Below are 25,347 nucleotides of genomic sequence, written 5' to 3'. Positions count from 1 at the left end.
CCTTGAGAAATACACATGAAAAGGGAATATCAATTTCTTTTTTCTTTCAATTTTTTGTTTTTAGAGTATGGGTCTCGCCCTTTGAGCCACTTTTTAAATTTAGAAATATTAGGTTTGATAACAATCTTCCGCCCTCCCAAAGTGAGATGGTTTCCCTATTTCCTCCCGTCTTCTGAGCTTTGGTCTCACCCTTCACCCAAACTGACTGAATAATGGATTAAGTACATTTTTGTTCCTACAGTCAATCACTTTCCTCACTGTTTCTCTGATGACTCCTGCTTGTGATGTCATCACAACAGCTCACCAACCTCTTTCCAAACAGGAAATAGTGTTTAAAAAATAAAAATGATCTATTAATGTTTTGTTTATATTAAAATCCTTTGATTTAGGGATTTACCTGACCTGATGTTCCTTCATTTAAAATGTTCTCACCACACCTAATGCTCGAGCATATAATTCTACTGATTTCTGCAAAGAAATAAACTTGAACTGAAATAACTAAAGCAATTTTGATTTGAAATAGCATTTTCATTCCTATTGTAATAGTCACAGACTGGCACAAAAAAATAAAATAAATAACTAAATTTGTTTTAATTTGCAATTTTAGTGCAAGTTTGTGTGTTGACCAGCCCTATACTTTTTTTGTGGTTTCTATCCATTGCTGCCTTTTTTTAGTTCTCCGTGCACTGGCATCAAGAGTGATGTAGTCAATAACGTACACAGTTCAGGGAACTGTGTTAGTGTTAGTAATTAACTAATTCAGAGGTAAAGAGACCCTCATGCATTGTTGTTTTATGGTTTTAAGACTCAGATTTTCAATGGTACAGCGCACCTACAACTCCCATTGAAGTCACGAGGAGCAATGGTCCCTAAAAATTAGGCCCCATATAACAGAATCGAGGGATGGTGTCCCTAGCCTCTCTTTTCCAGAAGCTGGGAATGGGCGATAGGGGATGGATCACTTGATGATTACCAGTTCTATTCATTCCCTCTAGGGCACTTGGCCACTTTTGGAAGACAGGATACTGGACTAGATGGGCCTTTGGTCTGACCCTGTATTGCTGTTCTTATGTTCTAATAATAAGATTGGTAATGCAAAAATATTTTTCCCCTTATTGGGGTACTTTTACCATTTTATATCTCAAATGGTTTTATTGTAAACTAACACTTAGCACCTATCCACGTTAATTGTTTAAGGGCCTGATTCTGTGCCTATTCTAGTCAGTGACACAGATTTCCTTCACTTCAGTGGTGAAAGATGCCTTATTTGTTTAGGAAGAATTTCTGAGGCACTGTTATTTAACAGATTGGGAGTTGGAACTCCTGCGTTCTGAATGTTGTACCAACAGTCTCTGTGACTTTGGACAAATCACTTAGCTTCATTATGCCATTTGTAAAATGAAGCTAGTACAAATGCAAATGATCAGAACACTTTCTACTATTAAGTACAAAGTATTATTGTCAATATTTAAAATTAAAATCAAACATGAAATGTAAAAGTATTTACTGTGCAGTAATTACTTTTTATACAAACTTATGAAAAGTATTTCAGCCAAAATAAATAATAACTCAATAGTGAGTTATTACATATTTTATTATGTAGGTAAGCAATAATTTATTAATAAGGGAAGCTGTGTGGTTATACAGAATACCTGTAATTCTCAAGTACATTGTTAGGCATATGGCCAAAAATATAAATGTGTTCAAAATATCCTCTGGGATAGGTGTAATGATTTTAAGGAGGGCTAACTGACTTATTTCCAGTCCTGTGCTGATATGCCACGTAGCTGCACAACTAGAATCTTTGCCAGTCAGTCAATTTTCTCTTTCATTATGTTCATCTGGGTAATATTGCACAAGTCAAAATAGGCACTTTACAAATTCTACTGTGTGTTTGTGTGAACAAATAAATAATGAAAAGGTCATATACATGAAGGACCAAATCATTAAAATTCTGTAAATTCAGAATAATACCATTGAAGTCAGTGCAGTTATTCTGGATTACACAAGTATAAATGAGATCAGAGTATGACCAAGGGATTAAACAACTTTTTGGGGCAGTTCCTATATCTTTCCCCCCACCTTCCCAGAAACAAAAGCACCCCAAAAGCACATGAAAAGAACATTGATGTTATGGCAGAAGTTGATAAGAGCAGTTCCTATTTATGAATATGTATTTCAGTGATAAAAATTAGGAAATAAGGCTGTCTCTTTTTCCAACACACTGTGTGACATTGACTTAATAACTGCTTTAGTCCTCATTATGCAATTGTGATGAGTTGTATGTTGAAGTTCCATGGATCTTGAATGTAGAAAGACTGCAGGACTAGCCCAGAATCAACCACTCTTGATATTTTCTGGAAAACATAGGGACTGCAGCTTGAGCCTGAACGTGTACGCAATAGTTTTGTAGCCTGCAGCTTGACTCCTGCGAGTCCAAGTCAGTTGACCAGGGCCACCTCTGGCTGCGCTGCATGTCTTTTATCACAGCGTAGATATGCCCTAAGAAGCATTCTCTTTAGAGTTAGTTCTTATATATCAGTTCTGAAGTACTTCAGTTACAGAGACTGTGTAAGACAATACTTCAGCCTGTGAAATTCCTTGTGTCAAGGTTCCTTCCCCACTCTGAACTCTACGGTACAGAAGTGGGGACCTGCATGAAAACCCCCTAAGCTTATTTTTACCAGCTTAGGTTAAAACTTCCCCAAGGTACAAACTATTTTACCTTTTGCCCTTGGACTTTATTGCTGCAATCACCAAGCACCGAACAAATATATAACAGGGAAAGAGCCTGCTTGGAAACATCTTTCCCCCCAAAATCCTCCCAAACCCTACACCCCCTTTCCTGGGGTAGGCTTGATAAAAATCTTCACCAATTTGCATAGGTGAACACAGACCCAAACCCTTGGATCTTAAGAACAATGAAAAAGCAATCAGGTTCTTAAAAGAAGAATTTTTTAATTGAAGAAAAAAGTAAAAGAATCACCTCTGTACAATCAGGATGGTAAATACTTTACAGGGTAATCAGATTCAAAACATAGAGAATCCCTCTAGGCAAAACCTTAAGATACAAAAAGACACAAAAACAGGAATATATGTTCCATTCAGCACAGCTTATTTTCTCAGCCATTTAAACGAAACAGAATCTAACGCATATCTAGCTACATTACTTAATAAGTTCTAAGACTCCATTCCTTTCCTGTTCCTGGCAAAAGCATCACACAGACAAAGAGAACCTTTGTTTCTCCCCCCCTCCAGCTTTGAAAGTATCTTGTCTCCTCATTGGTCATTTTGGTCAGGTGCCAGCAAGGTTATCCTAGCTTCTTAACCCTTTACAGGTGAAAGGGTTTTTTCTCTGGCCAGGAGGGATTTTAAAGATGTTTACTCTTCCCTTTATATTATGACACCTTGTTTCCTACCTGGATTGAGTAACATTGTTGATGGCTGAGTCAAATATCTTTAAAGGTCACTTACATGGAAATTTTCCAACATAAGTCCCACCAGAGTGGATTGATTTAAATCAGCTTTCCATTTGTACTTCATTTTTTTCTAAAGAAAGATTCTTTCTTAATGGTTGATATAACCACTAAAACATTGATTAATAGATAAATAGATACTTTACACTAGGTTTGGTGCATGTTTTGCTTCCTAGGAGGGTATGCTATAACTTTATGCATTTATTGAAGCAATTATATAGTGTAGTGTTATGATTGAGCTTTGGGGGCACTCCCAAATAATTAACTTATATGGATATGGTATTTGCAGTGTACATGGGCCTATTGGGTATATAGGTATAGTATGTGTGTATATATAATATATGTATATGAACCACCTCGTATCCAAGCATAGCAATCCTTTTCCAATCTGATGGTGTAGTCTGACTGTTAGTTTTATTTTTGTACCGCAGATGGCAACAGATTCCTATTTGGGCATTCTTATTCTTACTTTTATTTATCCTATTCTTATTCTTACAATTACCACCTAGTAGTAGGCTGAGTGTTTTGAAATACTGGGATAGGCATTATTATTACAGTGTGTCCCACAGTGCTATGTATATAAAAAGTAAAACAGAAATTTGGACTAATGACATTACAAGTGAGGCCTTTATATATAATTTCTTGTAATTAGCTACAGTACTGTCCATCCATGTTATATGTTACCCTTGCCGCTGGCTGTCACCCTCTGGGATAAGCTTTGCTGGGCAGAAAACAGGAGCGGCTAGCTTCTGTGTTCCATTGATTGCATTGCTATGTGATTTACCAGTAGCTGACATAGATTCAGTTTTCAGAGTAGCAGCCATGTTAGTCTGTATTCGCAAAAAGAAAAGGAGTACTTGTGGCACCTTAGAGACTAACAAATTTATTAGAGCATAAGCTTTCGTGAGCTACAGCTCACTTCATCGGATGCATAGATTCAGTTGTTTCTTATAGCTGCTGTCTTCCAGATAACCTACTGAATGGACAGTAACCAATTTATCCAACATTGCAGTGACAGGATTTAGTATTGGTACTCAGACACTGAACAAGATTGTTTTGAATAACATGTGCCTCAGTTAGGATGCAATGTTACTGACCCAAATTATGACTGGTACTAACAGGGAATTTGTTTACACAATTTATAGTTTCGATGTAACTTATTGATTATTTTACCAATGTGTTTTTTCTTTGATGCCATTCATTTGTTAATTTTTACCAGTGTGGTGGTTAAACAGCTTTCCAAAGTTATGCACGTTGTAAATGTTGTACAGCAAAAATACAATACAGCAGTAATACAGCAATAATACAGTTGCTTTTACACAATAGCCAAATTCAAATTAAATGGCAGTTTAACCTGGTCTAGCCTAGTGATTTCTAGCTGATTGCCAACTTAATTGTTCATATATGATAGACTGAGGTGTAGTTGACCAGTCTCTTATTTATAAAGCACTTCATTTTTCTTTTCTTGGTGATTGGGGCTTCCTTCACTATATACCGATATCTTCTGGTGTTTTTGTGGTGTGATATCTTCTGGTGTCTTTGGTCTGTGGGATGCAACCTTAAACAGCTAGTTAGTGAACATAATAAAGTTTTTTTTGTTTTGTTTTTACATTTCTTCTTGTTTTCAGTAACCCAAATTTAATACACTTTTTAACTTAGTGTGTTTACAATGTAATAGAGACCAAGTCTTTTATAACACAAGCTATACTTTTGCAGTTGTATAGACATTGATTTTTCACTTGAGGTGCATTAGTAATATTTAATACTAAATGTAATACTTAACTTCTAAAATAGATGCTCACAACCTTCTGTGAGAAGGTGTAATGCTTTTCCCTGCTGAGCACTCTGTTTTACAAAAGAGTTAGTAACATAATTTTTACCAAGCTTTTTAGAGTTAATTTGCTTGTGATACCAGTTCCACTTTTAACTATTTAGAATCTCAAACTTTAACAATCACTACATAACAAAAAAGAAAAGTGTATAACAATTAAACCAAAATACATTTTAAATGCAAGTTCATGCAAACGCTTTGAGGATATTAAATGGTTATGACACTTTATTGCAGGGGTGGGGAAACTTTTTGGCCTGAGGGCCACGTCTGGGAATAGAAATTTTATGGCGGGCCATGAATGCTCACAAAATTGGGGTTGGGGTGTGGAAGGGAGTGAGGGCTCTGATTGGGGGTGCAGGCTCTGGGGTGCGGCCAGAAATGAGGAGTTCAGGTGCAGGAGGGGACTCCGGGCTGGGGAGGGTGGGGCAGGGGGTTGGGGCGCGGGGGGGAGACTCAGGAGTGCAGGCTCTGGGCGCCACTTACCTCAAGCGGCTCCTGGAAGCAGCAGCATGTCCTTTCTCCAGCTCCTATGCGGAAGTGCATCCAGGCAGCTCTGCTCTGTCTGCAGGCACCACCCCTGCAGCTCCCATTGGCCGCAGTTCCTGGCCAATGGGAGCTGCAGAGGTGGTGCCTGGTGCAGAGCGGAGCCCTTTGGCTGCCCCTTCACTTAGGAGCCGGAGGGGGGACATGCCGCTGCTTCCGGGAGCTACATGGAGCAGCCTCCGACCCTGCTCTCTGGCTGGAGTGGGGCAACCCCAGACCCTGCTCCCCAGCAGGAGCTCGAGGTCCGGATTTGCCCACCTCTGCTTTATTGTGTTTGGGAGCCAAAGGTGGAAACCTGTTGAAATTGTTTGGTTGGCTTTATGCATAAATTGTTATTTATGACATTCTTATAACTATATTTAAAAGTGCAAAGTTTATAAATTATAAACGCAAACAAGAAATTGATATTTTGTTAATATTACCTTAACCCTTAGTTGTTGTTTTTTCTTTGAATAAAAAATACCCCCCTCCCAAAACTGGGATTAATAAAAGATAATTCTTTTTGTTTGCAGTTGCATTGTTTGTTGAGGCATATATTTATAACTGAGACCTTCTTAAACTTTGGAAAAAATAGTAATAATAGTATTATGATGGTTATACCCCAACCATAATATTAAAATAGTGTGGTACCACTTATATTTTTAAAAAAAGGTTATAAGGTATTAAGGCATTGAGATTTTAGTTATTAAAACAATGCATTTAAAACAAAAACAAGCAGATAAAAGGGTTAAACATTTAAATAAGCAAGTTATTACCTTTTTATTTAAAACTTTTAATAAAAATTGATAAAAATTCATATCATTTGCCAAATTCGTGTTGCTAATTTTGTAACTTCAGGCATTTTTCATTACTTTATATAAACTTTATATTAAAACTCTGCTATATGGAAATAAGGAATGCCCATGTTTCAAATATTAGTCACTTCTTAGGATTAGAAACAGTCTGCTTGTCTGTTGCTTTGCAACCATATCTTCAAGAAAGTTAGGAGTAATTCCAGCTGTGCATTCCTGAAGGGTTAAAATAATTAATTTACTGGATTTATTTAAAGTAAAGTTTTTAACTTGTTTTCTCTTTGTTGTTTTGTTTTGTTTTCAGCTGCTTTATCTTTTGGAGGTTTCTTTAAAAACTTCAATTTTTAAAACAAAGGGAGAGTAGTAGTGCAGAGGGGCGGAGGAAGAGGTTGAGAGCAACCTAGGATAGTAGGGAGACCTGAGCCACGAGAGATTAAATCTATCGATATATTAATGTACAGGCAGCAGCAGCGAGTTTAGCAAACTGAGAAAAGAGTATGTAAAAATATTTGAGAAAGACAGTTATATTTTTAGATTTGAGCGAGGAGTGTGGCTCCGTAGGTTAAAGCAGTTCGGAACCTGCAGCCCTGGTTTTTATTTTAGCTCTGAGAGGAGAGCAGGCGTCCTTACTTGCTCTTGCAAAACCTGAATTTGTTCCCCCAGTGTCTTTGTTTTTGTTTGCATGCCAAATGGATTGCGGGAGTGCCCTTTTTTGCTGCAGTTGACTATTTTTGGGCAACTCTGTGTTAATGCATCAATTATAAGTTTTAACCTGCTTAATCTTGTTTTTTTCATTTTGAAATTTTTTTATTCACTCCCTTACAGGGTGGATATAAATCGATTATTTTTGTGAGTTAAATTGGATTTTTTTGATAAAATGCTTTTTGAAGAAAAAACCTATCTAAAGATGGTTTTAATTAAGATACATTATAGCTCAAAGATCTCTCATCATGGAATAGGGATTATAAATTATAATTCTGTAGTATAAAACAATATATTCATCTAACGTTTAAGAAAAGTTTTGTAAATGAGTTCCAATAGTTCATGGATTATGGACCCAATCTTATGGGGTTTCAGGGGCTTCTATATAGATTATTTAGGTTAATCTTGCTATCTACCCAATGGGATTCAGTGCTCAGTCTAGAAGATACTATCAGAGTTGCTTAGTTTTGCAGTTCTCAAACTGTGGATTAGTGTCTCCAGAGAGAACATGCTTGTTAACAGCAAAATGTTTTAAAATAAATAATATATAGAGGTGAGAAATAACAGACCTCAACCCTATTGTCCCTCTACAAATTTGTGTACAAAGAGTCAATCCCTTACCTCTCTCTAAAAGTGCAAAGTTTCAAAAAGTTTAATGAATAGAAGATTGTTGGAGGCGGAATAGGGTCTGGACGAGGAGAAGAAGTCTGGAGATAAATGTGAGAAGGGAAGGACAGGTAGTAGAAATAAAAGTGAAACTGTTTGAGCAACATATTCTGGAAGTCTTGAGGTCTTTCTGAGTGTAGCCTTCATTGATCTACCATACCATTCTCTCACTAGAAGGGAAAACCTATAATGGCAGCAGGCTGTAAAAGAGACCCAGTTTGGGAATAAGAACCATTCAAGAAATATATGTTTGCTGATGATGTTTTAAAGAAAGTCACACCAATGAACTGGTGGAAGTCTCTTAAGCACTTGGATTCAGAAACTGTTGAAGTGATAATTTCATTTTTAACAGCAGTAACTTCTTCTGCCGGTGTAGAAAGAATATTTTCTTCCTTAGGACTAATTCATTCCAAATTGAGAAATAGTTTGGGACCTGAGAAAGCAGGAAAGCTTGTATTTCTTTTCCAGATTATGAGCAAACAGGAAAATGAAGGTGAATACAACTGAGTTAGCTGCAGAAGCCAGTATTTTAAAAAGAACAGGAGTACTCGTGGCACCTTAGAGACTAACAAATTTATTTGAGCATAAGCTTTAAGTGAGCTGTATTTCATGAAAGCTTATGCTCAAATAAATTGGTTAGTCTCTAAGGTGCCACAAGTAGTCCTGTTCTTTTTGCGGATACAGACTAACACGGTTGCTACTCTGAAACCAGTATTTTAAGTTACTCATGTTGATCTGGCTGACACAGTCGATTTAATTATCATTTTGTTTTTTTAATTTAATTTAACTATTTTAGTTAACAACAATTTTAACAAAAACAAACCTATTTTAAAAAACTTGAATGTTTAACTAAATTCAAAAATTCATATGCTTGTTTTGTTAAAGTATTATATGTTTGCTGTTGAGGAAAAAATTCCAGAATACATAACGTTGTTGTTTTAGTTAAATAAAACAATTTAAATGTCTGTCTGGTGATGTTCTCCTCCTAATACAGCATGGCAAGAAAATCCTCCAAATATTAATGATTAACCTGTTGAATTGGAGATAGTTCGCCTCCCAGTGACTTCATAAATATCTGCTTCAATTACCTTTGGTAAATGAAATAACCAAACAGTCATTCATTTTCTGATATAACTGTAAAACTAATCTGAAAAGTTTTCAAAATAAATCACTTTAAAAATTGATAGTGTGTACCTTCTAAAAATGAAACCTACATATATCTCTAAGTTGTGAAGAATAGGTATTAAGGTTATAACAACCAGCAAGAATGCCCTTTTATGTAGAAATCCATGATTAAATAGACAGGTTTCAGAGTAGCAGCCGTGTTAGTCTGTATTCGCAAAAAGAAAAGGAGTACTTGTGGCACCTTAGAGACTAACAAATTTATTTGAGCATAAGCTTTCGTGAGCTACAGCTCACTTCATCGGATGCATTCAGTGGAAAATACAGTGGGGAGATTTATATACACACACAGAGAACATGAAACAATGGGTATTACAATACACACTGTAAGGAGAGTGATCACTTAAGATGAGCTATTACCAGCAGGTAGGGAGGGTGGGGGGAAGGAAGAAGACCTTTTGTGGTGATAATCAAGGTGGGCCATTTCCAGCAGTTAACAAGAAGGTCTGAGGAACAGTGGGGGGTGGAGGGGAAATAACATGGGGAAATAGTATTACTTTGTGTAATGACCCATCCACTCCCAGTCTCTATTCAAGCCTAAGTTAATTGTATCCAGTTTGCAAATTAATTCCAATTCAGCAGTCTCTCGTTGGAGTCTGTTTTTGAAGTTTTTTTGTTGAAGAATAGCCACACTCAGGTCTGTAGTCAAGTGACCAGAGAGATTGAAGTGTTCTCCAACTGGTTTTTGAATGTTATAATTCTTGACGTCTGATTTGTGTCCATTTATTCTTTTACATAGAGACTGTCCAGTTTGACCAATGTACATGGCAGAGGGGCATTGCTGGCACATGATGGCATATATCACATTGGTAGATGCGCAGGTGAAGGAGCCTCTGATAGTGTGGCTGATGTGATTAGGCCCTATGATGGTGTCCCCTGTATAGATATGTGGACAAAGTTGGCAACGGGCTTTGTTGCAAGGATAGGTTCCTGGGTTAGTGGTTCTGTTGTGTGGTGTGTGTGGTTGCTAGTGAGTATTTGCTTCAGGTTGGGGGGCTGTCTGTAAGCAAGGAGTGGCCTGTCTCCCAAGATCTGTGAGAGTGATGGGTTGTCCTTCAGGATAAGTTGTAGATCCTTGATGATGCGTTGGAGAGGTTTTAGTTGGGGGCTGAAGGTGATGGCTAGTGGTGTTCTGTTATTTTCTTTGTTGGGCCTGTCCTGTAGTAGGTGACTTCTGGTACTCTTCTGGCTCATGAGTCAGTCTGTTTCTTCACTTCAGCAGGTGGGTATTGTAGTTGTAAGAATGCTTGATAGAGATCTTGTAGGTGTTTGTGTCTGTCTGAGGGGTTGGAGCAAATGCGGTTGTATCGTAGAGCTTGGCTGTAGACAATGGATCGTGTGGTGTGATCTGGATGAAAGTTGGAGGCATGTAGGTAGGAATAGCGGTCAGTAGGTTTCTGGTATAGGGTGGTGTTTATATGAGCATCGCTTATTAGCACCGTAGTGTCCAGGAAGTGGATCTCTTGTGTGGACTGGTCCAGGCTGAGATTGATGGTGGGATGGAAATTGTTGAAATCATGGTGGAACTCCTCAAGGGCTTCTTTTCCATGGGTCCAGATGATGAAGATGTCATCAATGTAGCGCAAGTAGAGTAGGGGCATTAGGGGACCGAGAGCTGAGGAAGCGTTGTTCTAAGTCAGCCATAAAAATGTTGGCATACTGCGGGGCCATGCGGGTACCTATCGCAGTGCTGCTGATTTGAAGGTATACATTGTCCCCAAATGTGAAATAGTTATGGGTGAGGACAAAGTCACGAAGTTCAGCCACTAGGTTAGCCGTGACATTATCGAGGATACTGTTCCTGACAGCTTGTAGTCCATCTTTGTGGGGAATGCTGATGTAAAGGGCTTCTACATCTATAGTGGCCAGGATGGTGTTTTTAGGAATATCACCCGTGGATTGTAGTTTCCTCAGGAAGTCAGTGGTGTCTTGAAGATAGCTGGGGGTGCTGGTAGTGTAGGGCCTGAGGAGAGAGTCTACATAGCCAGACAATCCTGCTGTCGGGGTGCCAATGCCTGAGATGATGGGGCGTCCAGGATTTCCAAGTTTATGGATCTTGGATAGCAGAAAGAATATCCCTGGTTGCGGTTCCAGGGGTGTGTCTGTGCAGATTTGTTCTTGTGCTTTTTCAGGGAGTTTCTTGTGCAAATGGTGTAGTTTCTTTTGGTAACCCTCAGTGGGATCAGAGGGTAATGGCTTGTAGAAAGTGGTGTTGGAGAGCTGGAAGTAGCCTCTTGTTCATACTCCGACCTATTCATGATGACAACAGCACCTCCTTTGTCAGCCTTTTTGATTATGATGTCAGAGTTGTTTCTAAGGCTGTGGATGGCATTGTGTTCTGCACAGCTGAGGTTATGGGACAAGTGAAGCTGCTTTTCCACAATTTCAGCCCGTGCTCGTCAGTGGAAGCACTCTATGTAGAAGTCCAGTCTGTTGTTTGGACCTTTAGGGGGAGTCCACCCAGAATTCTTCTTTTTGTAGTGTTGGTAGGAAGGTCTCTGTGGGTTAGTATGTTGTTCAGAGGTGTGTTGGAAATATTGCTTGAGTCGGAGATGTCGAAAATAGGATTCTAGGTCACCACAGAACTGTATCATGTTCATGGGGGTGGAGGGGCAAAAGGAGAGGCCCCAAGATAGGACAGATTCTTCTGCTGGGCTAAGAATATAGTTGGATAGATCAATAATCTTGCTGGGTGGGGTTAAGGGAACCACTGTTGTGGCCCCTTGTGACATGTAGTAGTTTAGATAGTTTAGTGTCCTTTTTCTTTTGTAGAGAAGCAAAGTGTGTGTTGTAAATGGCTTGTCTAGTTTTTGTAAAGTCCAGCCACGAGGAAGTTTGTGTAGAAGGTTGTTTTTTTTATGAGAGTATCCAGTTTTGAGAGCTCATTCTTAATCTTTCCGTTTGCTGTAGAGGATGTTGATCAGGTGGTTCCGCAGTTTCTTTGAGAGTGTGTGGCACAAGCTGTCAGCATAGTCTGTGGTATGTAGATTGTAGTGGATTTTTTTAACTTCAGTCCTTTTGATATGATGTCCATCTGTTTGCATTTGGAAAGGAAGATGATGTACAGATACAGACAGACGAGTTTTTTCATGAAGTTGATAGATTTCCACTCCATACGGCTAAATTCAGTGCCTTGCATAATGACAGGTTTCAGAGTAGCAGCCGTGTTGGTCTGTATTCGCAAAAAGAAAAGGAGTACTTGTGGCACCATAGAGACTAACAAATTTATTTGAGCATAAACTTTCGTGAGCTACAGCTCACTTCATCGGATGCATTCAGTGGAAAATACAGTGGGGAGATTTATATACACACACAGAACATGAAACAATGGTTATTACCATACACACTGTAAGGAGAGTGATCACTTAAGATGAGCTATTATCAGCAGGTAGGGAGGGTGGGGGGAAGGAAGAAGACCTTTTGTGGTGATAATTAAGGTGGGCCATTTCCAGCAGTTGACAAGAACGTCTGAGGAACAGATCACACCACACAATCCATTGTCTACAGCCAAGCTCTACGATACAACCTCATTTGCTGGTTGCTAACCATTGTTTCATGTTCTCTGTGTGTGTATATAAATCTCCCCACTGTATTTTCCACTGAATGCATCCGATAAAGTGAGCTGTAGCTCACGAAAGCTTATGCTCAAATAAATTTTAGTCTCTAAGGTGCCACAAGTACTCCTTTTCTTTTTATGATTAAATAGAGTCTTCCTGACTAGTGATTTAAATCATGATCATGATTAAATCAAATCCACCCTGCTTCCCTACGATAGAGTTGCAGTTCCTGTCTACTAATGTGCTCTGTGAAGTGGTCCATTTTTCCCTTCATCTGATTTACCAATCCTGTGACAGTATTGTTTGATACTTCTCCCTCCTGGACACTTACTTCTCCCATTTTGATAGGCAACAGTTTAGGTCTTGGTTTAAGTTTTACCAGAACTTGGCTTTTATTATACTGTGGTGGTTGTATAGCAGTAGCCCCTATTTGTTTTTTTAATTTTGCTAGGGACATTTTTTCCCATTTCAGTTTCCATTATTCAGGCACAGGGTAGCTACCTGAAGCCTGCTGATGACCACAAATATTTATAGCAAGGGATGGCACATCTTTTTTGTAGGTTTTTTTACAGCTGTTTCCAACGTTATATTCTGGTCCTGTGCTTTCTGTTTCTTGACTCTATGCCACCCTGTTAGAGCGGGAGCATTCCAGGACTGTGTGGCTTCTCCTGCTTCTTTTAACTCTTTCTTTGTTTCTGTTACTTGCCCCACCAATCTTGTGGTGTGTTGTCTTAACCATTTAACAGCCATGGCCATAGTTTGCAATATTTTACTTTTATTTTTTTAAGGCTATACTGTAGTCTCTGCACTAGCTTACAGATTCCATTACATGTTTCTTCCCCACCATATTTTTTAAATTCACATGGCCCTGCTTTGCTGGCAACCCAGTGTGTCCATACCTTATCAAACTTTGTGGGGCTTTTTTGGGAGGGGCTAAGGGCTTAGCATGTAGCTTTCTGCCATGTTAGATCGCGATTCTTACAGAGGACAGCTCGCTTACTTACCAGATCAACAGTTATGGTCACCAATGTTGTCAGATGTTTGGCTGTGTGTGTTCTTTGTGTGCTGTCCCAGCTCTGTGCAGATAGTTGGCACAGCAGACCTCAATCGAACTGCCCAATGACCAAAAGATCCATTACGGTACGAAGGCGTCCGGCCAGGTTTATTGTTGATGAAGCACGGTAATAGCACCTACTAGACTCTTTGAGGATACTAAGACATGTATGCCCATGACAATGAACCACCTCAGTCAGTGGCGGGACTTTCTACTGCCCCCTTAGGCTGGACAAAGAGTTATCCCAACATTTATAGACTGAGACAAACAATCTGGGATAAACAACTTGTGTATCACCTTACGTGTTTCATGACGTTTGTTACCTCCCCTTGTACTTTCTACCTGATGTTTCAAACAAAACATTCCTATTCGCCACCTGTCTTTATACCTTTACTCCTAATGTTTCAAACAAAATCTCTATTCATCACTTTTGTCAAACCATTTTATTGTGTACTAGGTTAGTGTATTTACATATTCTGTATTTACCTATTCTGTGTGTTTTAGGAATGCTAGCAATACTGGTGCCAAGTTTGTGTACTGGTTACTGACTTGCAGGCAAGCATCCTCTTTTGACATGGCCTGACTGTTGCTCATAGCATAACTTTTGCTGATTTTTGGTTCAGGCCTCAGGCCTTACACCAGGCCCATGTGTCAGGGTTCTCTCTCTCTACTGCAAATAACTTAGTATTTTTAGTTTCTTATTGATTGTACATTTTTAGTATGTTAAAAATGGTGAATGATATATTGCTTATGGACTAGATAATTCACTTTTTGCTTATGATTAAGGATAAGATTGTCACAGATGTCATGGATTCTGTGGCTTTCCAATACCTCCCTGTTGTTTTCTGCTTCAGCCTCGGGCGGTGGGAGGATCAGGAGCTGCAGCAGGGCGTGGACTCTCTTCCTCTCCCCCCCCCCCCCCCCGATTTGGGCTTCACTCGTCCCCAGTCAGCCTCTCCCTCCATTATTTTTAGTAAAAGTCACAGACAGGTCATGTGCTTCCGTGAATTTTTTTTATTGCCTGCAACTTGTCCATAACTTTTACTAAAAATAACCATGACAAAATCTTAATCTTACTCATGATTTGTGTCAAACTGTTAGGATGGTAACTGGAATTTAATTACACACACCCAATAGCATATAAAATGAATTATTAAACAAAATATCCTTAAATGTTTTGATAAGAGAAGTTTATGTATCCAAAACATTTTTCACATTTATAACTAAATGATTTATTAACAGAGGGATTAACTGTAGTCAGTGAATTAGGCTGATTATTTCAGGTCACCCTGGGAAAATTTTCAAATATGCCTGTGTGAAAGTGACTGGAATTTAAGTTCCTAATCTTGTCTAAATCTGTTGAAAATGAGACAGTTTATTAAATTACTTAGGCTGACCTGTTGTGCTGTATTCGTAAAGCTTGATCTCAAAAGTTAGATGTTTTTCCTCCTAATTTTTTCTTTATATAGAAAAGCAACTTTTACCTCAGTTTTTGAAACAGGCTCATGGATTTGGCATATCTATTTTTTATTAAAAATGTTTGAATAGATTATAATAAATCTAGGCTTTAACATATTTTGTATTACATTCAAATTTCATCTTTTAGCAGGTTTATTATAAAGAGAGAATTATTGTTATCAAAATCAAAGAAATCTGATTTTAATTAAAAATCTGATTTTTTTTTCTTTTTAAATCATTGAGTGTTATCCACTTTGAGTCCCAGACATTGAGGGCTTCTGAGGAACTGTGTGTGGTAGGCTTGTAGATTCAGGCCAACAAGGAAACCTTCATTTACAATAAAACCGTATTCACTTCTGGCAAGTCTTACTTGAATGAGTGAATCTTGTTCATGAAAGGCCCTAAGATGGACAAGATAAGATACAGGACAACAGTTCAGGGAAGTGAGACAGAAGAGAAGGTTTGATGTGGAATTGTAAGGAAGTATTCCTGGAAGAAGTGCATTTTGAAGGAGGAGAGAGATGTGACTTGGAGGACAGGGAGCCTGAGGCCGTTTAAAGATATGGGGCCAGCCGGATAGAAAGCACAAAGACAAGAGTGTGATTGAAGGAGCAGCAAGGCAAAGAGGACTGTGAAGAGCATGAGGAGCAAGCAGGGAAGGAAGCGGAAGTTTTTTTTTTTTTTTTTTTTTTTCATTATCACTACCACCACAAGCATCATGGCAACAAGTTATATTTTGTGCCTCCACTAGCTATTTTTCATGATTCTGTAAGGCTGGAATAAATATTTTTTGTATTCTTCCTCATTTTTTTATGATTTTGAATATTTATGAAAATAGGTCTTTATTTCTGAATAGTTCATTTCCTTCTCTTTATTCTCCAAAAGAAGTCAATATCTTCTCTCTTTTACCATTCTAATGTTGTGGAGTTAATTTTGATGGCACAAGTAAAAATTATGGCAATGATTAAGTAGCCTGAACAGATGAATTTTTAAACACAAAGAGTTGATATTTTCATGCAGAGATCTCCAGCAATAAAATGCCTGGGAAGTGAACCACTTCCATATCCTACCGCCAACCAGAAAATGTGACATAAGCAAAATTTTGGAGAAGTAATCACTTAAAATGCTATATTGTATATCAGAATTAAATGTGAGTGTCTTTGATTTCACTTGATACAGGGGTAATGGTATGTTAGTGGTTAGAGGAGGGGGGGTCTAGGATTTAGGGTTCTAATTCTGGCTCTGCAATGTGAACTTGTACAAGTAACTTAAACTTGCTGAGTGTCCCTAACTGTAAAATGAGTTTAAAAACATTTTTCACACATATAGTATTATGAGGTATAATTAGTTCGTATACACAAAGTGCTTTGATGTTCTTGAAGGAAATAAATACAAAGTGTTATTTATTTATTTACTTGTAGCACAATCTTCTTATTTTTCAGAATTTTTAAGATAAAATAATTTCTGTATAGGAATGGTGGTTGAGAGTTTTATATTGAAATATTGTCTAGGGAAAGCTCTATCTGAATAACACAGGTATTCATGCATTATAATAAACATTGTTAATATTGAGAGCAGTACATTCCTTTTGAAGTCCACTGGTATTTTTTTTATTTTAGTAACTACATGTCTGTTGTTTGGGGCATTAAAACCCACAGTCAGCCTGGTTTTGACATTCACCATATAGAGAGTTCTAAAGTATGTGAAACACTTTTGCTTTTCAGTTTACACTTTTAAATATTGTTTTGTAGCATTTTACTTAAAATTTAGATTGATGTCATGGGAGGATTCTAGGTCCTAAAAATGTTTTACAGTGTGCTAAAACTTAGTGCTCTGCTAAGTGAAAATTTCATGGATTGCTTTCTACTATCCTTGCCTCTTATAAATTACTTTAGTGACATTTGCTGTGAATTAGGTTGTCTGCTGACTAGATGAATCTGCACATTTTAAAGAGTACAACAGGCAAATTTTTGTAGATCTCACATTTTTCTCTACCTGCAGAATTGGACTGGCTTAGCAATCCAAGCTTCTGCACAGAAGATGCACTGAAACTGCACCAGCGCACTGCAAAGGCTTCAGATCCTACTCCTGAGAGATCACAGTTTATAAGGTAGCAGGTTCTTTGCAACTTTTTAAATAGCCTTTTTCTAATGTCCTACTTTTCTTTTGGTGTAAGTGTGGCCAAACTCAGGAGCTTACAGTGTAGCTTTTCATTGCACGGTTTACTGTTTATATCACCAACAGAAGTTGTTCCGATGAAAGATATTACCTCACCCACCTTGTCACTCAGTTCACTGGTTAGAAAGCCAGAATTGTGTCATCTATAAAAATATGAATAATTTATTGCATTTCCTTTCATTTAAAGTAATGAGAAATTAGCCTTTTAAAATTACTTTTCCTTTAGCTTTTTCTCACTGGTGCATTCAAATTGCTGCTAATCTTGGTGAAAGGAGGTAGCTGAGTGATCATGATTATGGCTACATTTTAGTCACAGGTATTTTTAGTAAAAGTCATGGACAGATTTCGGGCAGTAAACAAAAATTCATAGCCTGTGACCTGTTCATGACTTGTACTACATACACCTGACTAAATGTTGGGGTGGGGAATGGCCAGGGGGTGCTGCAGGTGCATTGGTGGTGGCCTGGGGGCACCACGGGGGATGGGGGTTGGCAGGGCTGGCAGGCTCCCTACCTGGCTCCGTGCCTCCCTGGAAGTGGCGACATAGATTCATAGATACTAAGGTCAGAAGGGACCATTATGATCATCTAGTCCGACCTCCTGCACAACACAGTCCACAGAATCTCACCCACCCACTCCTGTGATATGTCTGAGCTACTGAAGTCCTCAAATTGTGGTTTAAAGACTTCAAGGAGCAGAGAATCCTCCAGCAAGTGACCCATGCCCCATGCTACAGAGGAAGGCGAAAAACTTCCAGGGCCTATTCCAATCTGTCCTGGAGGAAAATTCCTTCCCGACCTCAAATATGGCGATCAGCCAAACCCTAAGCATATAGGCAAGATTCACCAGCCAGATACCCAGGAAAGAATATTCTGTGGTAACTCAGATCCTACCCTATCTAACATCTCATCACAGGCCATTGGGCTTATTTACCATGAATATTTAAGGATCAATTAATTACCAAAATCATGTTATACCATCTCCTCCATAAACTTATCGAGTTTAATCTTAAAGCCAGATAGGTCCTTTTCCCCCACTGCTTCCCTTGGAAGGCTATTCCAAAAGTTCACTCCTCTGATGGTTAGAAACCTTCGTCTAATTTCAAGTATAAACTTCCCAATGACCAGTTTATATCCATTTGTTCTGGTGTCCACATTGGTACTGAGCTTAAATAATTCTTCTCCCTATCCGGTATTTATCCCTCTGATATATTTATAGAGAGCAATCCTATCTCCCCTCAACCTTCTTTTAGTTAGGCTAAACAAGCCAAGCTCCTTGAGTCTCCTTTCATAAGACAGGTTTTCCATTCTCGGATTATCCTAGTAGCCCTTCTCTGTACCTGTTCCAGTTTGAATTCATCCTTCTTAAACACAGGAGACCAGAACTGCACACAGTATTCCAGGTGAGGTCTTACCGGTGCCTTGTGTAATGGTACTAACACCTCCTTATCTCTACTGGAAATACCTCGCCTGATGCATTCCAAGACCGCATTAGCTTTTTTCACGGACATATCACATTGGCAGCTCATAGTCATCCTATGATCAACCAATCCTCCAAGGTCCTTCTCCTCCTCCGTTACTTCTAATTGAAGCGTACCCAGCTTATAACTAAAATTCTTATTAATCCCTAAATGCATAAGCTTACACTTCTCACTATTAAATTTCATCCTATTGCTATTACTCCAGTTTACAAGGTCATCTAAATCTTCCTGTATGATTTCCCGGTCTTTCTCTAAATTGGCAATACCTCCCAGCTTTGTATCATCCGCAAACTTTATTAGCACACTCCTACTTTTTGTGCTGAGGTCAGTAATAAAAAGATTAAATAAGATTGGTCCCAAAACTGATCCCTGAGGAACTCCACAGGTAACTTCCCTCCAGCCTGACAGTTCACCTTTCAATAGGACCCACTGTAGTCTCCCTGTTAACCAATTCCTTATTCACCTTTCAGTTTTCATATTTAACTAATAATTCCCCATGTAGCACTGTATCAAACGCTTTACTGAAATCTAGGTTAATTAGATCCACTGCATTTCCTTTGTCTAAAAAAACTGTTACTTTCTCAAAGAAGGAGATCAGGTTGGTTTGGCACGATCTACCTTTTGTAAAACCATGTTGTATTTTATCCCATTTACCATTGACTTCAATATCCTTAACTACCTTCTCCTTCAAAATTTTTTCCAAGACCTTGCATACTACAGATGTCAAACTAACAGGCCTGTAGTTACCTGAATCACTTTTTTGTCCTTTCTTAAAAATAGGAACTATGTTAGCAATTCTCCAATCATTCGGTACAACCCCTGAGTTTACAGATTAATTAAAAATTCTTGCTAATGGGCTTGCAGTTTCATGTGCCAATTCCTTTAATATTCTTGGATGAAGATTATCTGGGCCCCCCGATTTAGTCCCATTAAGCTTTTCGAGTTTCGCTTCTACCTCCATATCCTCATTCCCATTTGTCATGCTACCATTATCCCTAAGATCCTCTTTAGCCTTATTAAAGACTGAGGCAAAGTATTTGTTTAGATATTGGGTCATGCCAGATTATCCTTGACCTTCACTCCATCATTAGCAGTCCCACTTCTTCTTTCTTAGTTTTCTTCTTATTTATATGGCTATAGAACCTTTTACTGTTGGTTTTAATTCCCTTTGCAAGGTCCAACTCTACTATGACAGGCCATAGAACTTCCCCAAAATAATTCATAGAGCATACTTTTTAGAAGAATCCATCATGATCCCTAGACCATAAGAACGGCCATAATGGGTCAGACCAAAGGTCCATCTAGCCAGTCCCATCTTCTGACAGTGGCCAATGCCAGGTGCTTCAGAGGGAATGAACAGAGCAGATAATCATCTACGGATTCATCTCCTGTCGCCCGTTCCCAGCTTCTGGGAAACAGAGGCTAGGGATCCATTGTTCCCGGTTAGTTACTCTCACCTTATTTTCCATCTGAATTTGTTTAGCTTCACCTTCTAGCCATTGGATCATGTTTTACCTTTCTCTACTAGATTGAAGAGCACATTATTAAATATTTGTTCCCCATGTAGATACTTAAAAATTGTAATCAAATCATTCCTTAATCTTTTTTTTTTTGTTAAACTATATAGATTGAGCACTTGGAGTCTATCACTATAAGGCATGTTTTCTAATCCTTTAATTCTTCTCGTGGCTCTTCTCTGAACCCTCTCCAATTTATCATCAACATTGAATTGTGGGCACAGACCTCACACAGTATTCTAGCAGTAGTCACACCAGTGCCAAATACTGAGGTAAAATAACCTCTCTACTCCTACTTGAGATTCCCCTGCTTATGCATCCTAGGATCCTTAGCTCTTTTGACCATAGCATCACACTGGAAGCTCTTGTTCAGCTGATGATCAGCCATAACGTCCAAATCTTTTTCAGAGTCACTGCTTCCCAGAATAGACTCCCATTCTATAAGTACAACAAGGAGTCTGGTGGCACCTTAAAAAGTAACAGATTTATTTGGGCATAAGCTTTTGTGGGTAAAACACCACTTCTTCAGATGCATCTGGCTACCCCTGGATACTTGACATCATTCTATAAGTATCGCCTACATTCTTTATTTCTAGATGTATACCCTTATATTTAGGCATGTTAAAATGAATGCTGTTTGGTTGAATGCAGTTTACCATGCTTCTTTTTTGCCCCGAAAGAGTGCTTTTTCGGATGGTCTTCAATCTTTGAAATATCAAGAATGTCAAGTCTGGTCTCTCTCTTGCTTTTTACTGAAAGACGTCTTGAAAGTATCAGATGTTTATTGTCAGCTTGTATCTTAGCTGAGAGAGTACTGATGTTGAATTCTTAACAAAGACATCCCTTCTTCCAACTGTTCATTATGTGCTGAAATTAACAGGGAGTATCCTCTCAGTTGCTTTCTTTATCCTCTCAATTGCTCAGCTTTTAGTTGTGTGTACTGTCAAAATTTCACTAATTCTCTAGTGATCATAGATTCTTCCAAGATCAGCAAGAACTGTATTTCTAATCTAAAAAGCATATATTTTTTTTTACAACACATCTTACAGATATTTGTTATGCATCAATAAAAAGCAAAAAAGAGCACTAGTTAATTTCTCCCACCCCTTGAAAGCCCCTACAATCATTTTAACTTGATCTAAAGTGAAAGTGCCCTTGCAAAATAGTCTTGAAAATTTATCAGCCTAGGTACAAAAGCAACTCATTCGCTTTTACTCTGGAGGTCGTAATGGAAAGGACTACTGATATTTATTCACTTATCAAAGTGTACTTACCATGGGCAAGTACAACTTTGTACGACCTGTCTCAAGTAGTAATTTCAAAAAAAAAATTCGGTAATTTTAAAGGTAAATGGTGGCTGTTACGCAGATTTCTTCCACTTTTGTGGCAACCATTGATGCAATTCACTGTCTGAGAGCTATCCTTCCCTATAATTTGGGGGATGAGGAAAACTCTGGGTATGGACTTTCTAACTGGTGAAATTTCTTTAAAATTGTTCTAACTATGTAGGGAATTATGTTTCTTAGCAGGAGTCCTTCAAGATCAGAGCTCTCAGGAGGAAGTGACACCAATGAAGATCTAAAAAAATCAACTAAGAAAAAGAAAGGGAAAAAGAAAAAGCATCATCACCACAAAAAAAGAAAAAAGAAAGCCAGAGAGGAATCAAGTAACAGTGAGTCAGACTTGGACAGTGAGTGTATGAGGGATAAACCTAGAGGAAGTGACACAAACCATGAAAGAGAAGCAGCAACACTGAAGTATGTGCATTTTACTAATATGCTTGGATATAAATATAATCCTATTCTAGTATTGTATGTGGTGTTTGAACTGGTTAGATGAGAATACTCTCACCAGTGGATCAGTTCTAACTCTTAAAAGAATATGTTTAAACTTTCATTTTAACTGTCATAGAACAGAACAAGAAACACACAAACATTTTTTATTAATTGTTGCATCTGAAAAATTATGACGAGGAGTATTTTATGAAGTTTTTTTTTTCAGAGCTGAACAGAATAGCAAAGCAATGAAAATGTGGTGCTTTTTTAATGTTAATGCTCCCTGTGAATTATTGTAAATCTTTGTTTCCTTATATTAATCCTTGAGTAACCTATTGTGCTTTGAGAGGAATTGTATTAAACGATGTTCTGAGGTACTGCAGAAAATTGAAGTTGTTGAATATTGAAGCAAAAATTTGTTTTTCCTAAGGGGAAGTGTTTCATTATACTGTGCATTCATAATTTCCCCTCTCAGCAGTGTGCATTCATTATAAGATGTATATTGATATTTGTATTAATTTAGTATTTTTAGTTTCATTTCTGGCCGTTAGCCATTCATTAGTATGCAGTATGCTTCATACACTTTATTTTTTGTATATGTGAATCAAGATTTGAATGAGTGATGTTCTATTATATCAGTGGTTCTCAACCAGGGAGTACATCAACTCATCTGGATGTTTGCCTAGTTTTACAACAGGCTACATAAAAAGCATTAGCGAAGTCAGTACAAACTAAAATTTCATACAGACAATGACTTGTTTATACTTCTCTGTATATTATACACTGAAATGTAAATATAATATTTATATTCCAATTGATTTATTTAGAATTATATGGTAAAAATGAGAAAGGAAGCAATTTTTCAGTAATAGTGTGTTGTGACACTTTTGTGTTTTTATGTCTAATTTTGTAAGTAAGTAGTTTTTAAGTGAGGTGAATCTTGGAGTATGCAAGACAAATCAGATTCCTGAAAGGGGTACAGTAGTCTAGTCTGGAAAGATTGAGAGCCACTGTATTATCACCTGTTGGCTTGCTGCTTTCAGAGACCCTAAAATAACGAGTAACTAGTCTATATGTAGCAAGAAAAATGTTTTAAAGTTACCGGTATGATGATTTAAATAAGAAAAAGAGCTTACATGGGTGCATTGGGTGCCCAGGCTCAAAAAGTGGACTTTCCATTTTGCACTGACCATTCTCATTGGTCTTTGATGACTTAAATGTAATTCAGGTGCCCAAACAAAAGGATTGATGTTCTTGTACGGTACCTATACTGTGCATATAGGTTGTTTTAAGTTTTCTCAGGAAAAAAACCTATATAAATACTCTTTAAGTATAAATCTGTGTTTAAATTTTAGGTTTAAAACTCAAACTGATGTTAACATCGGACCTATGTGCAGAATTATTCCTGTTAGCATTTCCATCTGAAATATAAACTGTGAAACCCTCTTGAGTGCCTTGTCACAGGTGAATGTTGGAAACCTTGTCAAGGCGCTGAAGCTCCTTTTTTAATATTCACATTTGTAATACAAATGTGAAAGCAGAATTCATATCTTGTAGTTCTTAGAGAGGTAACTTAGCTGCATCTTTAAAAAAAAAATATCACTTATGTAACTAATTCATAAAACCTTTACATTTTACTGAATTGCATTGGTATTGTTATAGAAAATTAGCACAGTATAGCACAGATTGTCCCCTTTTTGATCCTCTTTTTCCTATAGAGGAAGTTACAGTTAATAGCAATGTTTTTTCTTGCAGGCTTTAAACTTAGTAAGAAACCCATTTATTAAATCCTGTTGAGCACTTTCCATGCTATTGGAAGTCATTTTTGGAAATGCAGTGAATGATTTTCTCTTGAAAGTTCACTGTGTTGGTGGCTCCAGTGGTAAATTTCCACTTCAGTTTTCTCATCTTTCATCAGTATGTAACTTATTTGTTAAACAGTACATGTACCATGGCCTTTTGAATGTGTATAATTTATTATAGGATCTAGAAATGTTAAATTTCCTGGTTTTGAAAATACTTAATGTTTAACTCGGATGTTCAGAAAATGCTTCTTCCTCCTTCTTCAGGCTAGAAGACATAACATCAAATGTTGCCACCGATCGCTTTGTTTGGCTTGAGGATATTCAGGCTTTGACAGCAGAAACCTTCAGAAAAGATAATAAACCCGACCCTGCAAACTGGGAATACAAGTCACTGTATCGAGGGGACATAGCAAGGTACAATGCACTGTTTTGTTTTGATACTTAAAATGTCTCTAGACATGTTAGTGGTGAGATATTAAAAGTTTGACACTAAAAATATTTATTTATAAAACATAAAACCATGCTCAGTAATGTCCCTAGCCTCTGTTTGCCAGAAACTGGGAATGGGTGACAGGGCGATCATTTGATGATTACCTGTTCTGTTCATTCCTTCTGAAGCACCTGGAATTGGCCACTATCAGAAGACTCAGTATGGCCGTTCTTATGTGAAATTGTCTATTCAGACTTTTGTGATTTCACACTCTTCTGTATTGAAACTCAACTTTATGGTATGTGGAAATAGTTTTTACATCACAAAACTTGGATGTAATCAGAGTAAGTGATGTCATGTTTGCTCATGGATAGTCTTAACATTATGGTGTACAGTCACTCCTCAGTGCACATGTAGAACTACCATTAGAAGATGGCAGTGGAGTCTAGCAGTGCATGCAGGGGACTGGAAGTCAGGAATCCTGGGTTCTGTTCTAACTTCTGTCTCTGATCTGTTGTGATTTTGGTTAAGTCTTAACATTTCTGTGTCTGTTTTCTCATCTGTAAAATGGGACTAATACTTAGGTTATGTATATTACAAACTTTTGCCAATGCAAGTTACATAGAATCATAGAATCATAGAATATCAGGGTTGGAAGGGACCCCAGAAGGTCATCTAGTCCAACCCCCTGCTCAAAGCAGGACCAAGTCCCAGTTAAATCATCCTAGCCAGGGCTTTGTCAAGCCTGACCTTAAAAACCTCTAAGGAAGGAGATTCTACCACCTCCCTAGGTAACGCATTCCAGTGTTTCACCACCCTCTTAGTGAAAAAGTTTTTCCTAATATGCAATCTAAACCTCCCCCATTGCAACTTGAGACCATTACTCCTCGTTCTGTCATCTG

At 38.0% G+C, this 25,347-nt stretch overlaps 1 protein-coding gene across 3 annotated transcripts in view; it reads left to right on the top strand.

Moving 5' to 3' along the window:
• Positions 1-25,347, top strand: part of NRDE2 (NRDE-2, necessary for RNA interference, domain containing) — a 79,466-nt gene that overhangs the window by 5,116 nt on the left and 49,003 nt on the right. For 2 of the 3 annotated variants that reach the window (XR_005293530.1, XM_038405589.2), the window contains exons 2-4: positions 17,262-17,370; positions 21,962-22,192; positions 24,280-24,429. Coding sequence is in view for 2 of the 3 variants with exons in the window: in XM_038405589.2 (XP_038261517.1) it covers positions 17,262-17,370; positions 21,962-22,192; positions 24,280-24,429 (490 nt within the window). In the remaining variant the exon portion in view is untranslated. The remainder of the gene's footprint in view (positions 1-17,261; positions 17,371-21,961; positions 22,193-24,279; positions 24,430-25,347) is intronic. The other variant, XM_038405590.2, reaches the window with a different exon arrangement.

Source organism: Dermochelys coriacea, chromosome 6, assembly GCF_009764565.3.
Source record: "Dermochelys coriacea isolate rDerCor1 chromosome 6, rDerCor1.pri.v4, whole genome shotgun sequence".
Taxonomy (NCBI): Eukaryota; Metazoa; Chordata; order Testudines; family Dermochelyidae; genus Dermochelys; species Dermochelys coriacea.
This window is presented reverse-complemented; position numbering and strand designations above follow the sequence as displayed.